Source organism: Littorina saxatilis, linkage group LG1 (assembly GCF_037325665.1).
Source record: "Littorina saxatilis isolate snail1 linkage group LG1, US_GU_Lsax_2.0, whole genome shotgun sequence".
NCBI classification, from domain to species: Eukaryota; Metazoa; Mollusca; class Gastropoda; order Littorinimorpha; family Littorinidae; genus Littorina; species Littorina saxatilis.
Window position 1 is genome coordinate 90,122,722 of NC_090245.1, and position 2,685 is coordinate 90,125,406.

Consider the following 2,685-nt stretch of genomic DNA (forward strand, 5'->3'; position numbering starts at 1 on the left):
TTAATTAAGCATTTGCAAAAACACACGCGCACACACACACTCTTGACCACCCCTAATTTATTTGTATTTATGTTTTATAGCTGTGTATGTTGGGTGTGCTTGGCTAGAATAAATGGAGTTAAAACCGCATCTGTCATGACGAAATCCCAAACTTGGATAATAAAATATTCTGTATTCTGTATTCTGTACTCTGTTCGTGTCCTAGCTGCATATTTTCAATTGTTTCATGTCAAGTATTTTGAATAAAATTTTGTTTGAACCAAGTGATTACGGGACATGTATTCCACAGGGACGAAGCGACCCTATTTCCCCCAAATAGCACGACTAAGTATGATATTCTTCTTCTTCTTCTGCGTTCGTGGGCTGAAACTCCCACGTACACTCGTGTTTTTTGCACGAGTGGAATTTTACGTGTATGACCGGTTTTTACCCCGCCATTTAGGCAGCCATACGCCGTTTTCGGAGGAAGCATGCTTGGGTATTTTCGTGTTTCTATAACCCACCGAACTCTGACATGGATTACAGGATCTTTTTCGTGCGCACTTGGTCTTGTGCTTGCGCGTGTACACACGGGGGGTGTTCGGACACCGAGGAGAGTCTGCACACAAAGTTGACTCTGAGAAATAAATCTCTCGCCGAACGTGGGGACGAACTCACGCTGACAGCGGCCAACTGGATACAAATCCAGCGCGCTACCGACTGAGCTACATCCCCGCCCTGACTGAGCTACATCCCCGCCCTGACTGAGCTACATCCCCGCCCTGACTGAGCTACATCCCTGCCCTGACTAAGCTACATCCCCGCCCTGACTGAGCTACATCCCCGCCCTGACTGAGCTACATCCCCGCCCTGACTGAGCTACATCCCCGCCCTGACTGAGCTACATCCCCGCCCTGACTGAGCTACATCCCCGCCCTGACTGAGCTACATCCCCGCCCTGACTGAGCTACATCCCCGCCCTGACTGAGCTACATCCCCGCCCGGTGTGATATGATATAAAGTGAAGTACCCGTGGAAGGTCAACAACAATCGTACTCAAGGTCTTAGCTGCATGTCATGGTAACGCCATTTTACGGCGTCAATACAAAAAGATGCTTATGCCAGCACTCTCTAACTGAGGCGTCGTTTCTTCTTGGTTCCAGCGTTGTCTGCAAAGCAAACTGCCAACGCCTTTGGCAAAGGCATAAATATCAACGTTAGGTTAACGCTCCCCTCTCACCGTATGATCCACACTCAGTGTTGGGAAATAGATGATCAAACCGTGAAACAAATGTATTGAATGATTTCGGAAAAATGAGAACAGTACTGTATATGAGCGATCGTAAGAATAGTTTTCGCGTACAAGGTAACTATTAAACAGGCACCAAATTTGATGTGACACGCACGCACACGCATACGCACGCACACACACACGCACATATGCACACGCACATACACACACACACACACACACACACACACACACACACACACACACACCTCAGGCCACACCCCCAACACCCCGACACACACACCACCCACCACGGGCATTTGACACGAGGCGGGCGGAGCTTGGGGGTTGGATGACGTGCTCTCAAGACTACTAGTACTAGTGATCAGTAGAGTACGGCTTCCGCCACCCCAACCACGTGACGTCCAACCATCAGGCCCCGCCCACCACGTGTCACGTGAACGTGCCTCCCTCATCCTTCAAGTGCACCTCCCACTGCCTTCAAGTGCACCTCCCACTGCCTTCAAGTGCACCTCCCACTGCCTTCAAATCTCCCACAGATCGTGGAGCCCGGTCAGCGGTGGGCGTGCCTGCTGAAGAAGGAATGGACGACGAGGGTGACGCGTGACCTCCAGGTGACCAACAACTTGGACATGCGAGGCTTCAAGGGCGAGTACGAGGTGGTGATTGAGAGGAACGGGGTGCCCGTGCAGCGAGACACTTTCGTCTTGGGCGACCAGGACGCCTGGGTCCCTGTCTTCATGACTTCTGATACCAGTGAGTAGGATGTGTGTTTGATCGTTTGATTATGTTTCTAACAAACACGCAACGATAAAAGGATTTATTCATCTCGTCTACAAAAAAACACACCTGCGGCAGTCGATGGTATGTGTGTGTGTGTGTGTGTGTTTGTGTGTGTGTGTGTGTGTGCGTGCGTGCGTGCGTGCGTGTGTGTTTGTGTGTGTGTGTGTGTGTGTGTGTGTGTGTGTGTGTGTGTGTGTGTGTGTGTGTAAAACAAATGATTATTTTTGTCTCTTCAATTTGGAATAGTATCGGCTTGCGGTGATATTTCTGACTGATGTTTTTTTTCGGAAGCTTTATTTATGATTTGATGTACAATGGTTAACGTTTGACAGCACCCAAGGAAATATGAAGCTAATGATTATCCAAACAGTAAAAAATGAAAAGACATTCAGTATGACTCGTCTATGTCCGCAGCTGAAATCACACTACCGGAACCGGAACACGACTACGTTCCAGAATGCATCAGTCACCGCGCGCAGAGGTCTCTGGGTAAGAGCAATCACCTCGGGTTTGAACCCGACCTGACATGCACAACACGCGGGGGGCAAGGGTGGAGCGGGACCAACGAGGATGACTTTCTTACTGTCACGTGCAACAGTGATGAGGTGATGACCTCTTGCTTCAGCGTCCATGAGGTAGGAACAATATCCTGATCAAGCCGGCACTGTCAC

General features: G+C 49.6%; 1 protein-coding gene across 1 annotated transcript in view; it reads left to right on the top strand.

Moving 5' to 3' along the window:
• LOC138983701 (uncharacterized) overlaps positions 1–2,685 on the top strand; it is a 37,862-nt gene that overhangs the window by 22,363 nt on the left and 12,814 nt on the right. The window contains exons 13-14 of the mRNA XM_070357014.1: positions 1,771–1,987; positions 2,429–2,649. Coding sequence (XP_070213115.1) covers positions 1,771–1,987; positions 2,429–2,649 — 438 coding nt within the window. The remainder of the gene's footprint in view (positions 1–1,770; positions 1,988–2,428; positions 2,650–2,685) is intronic.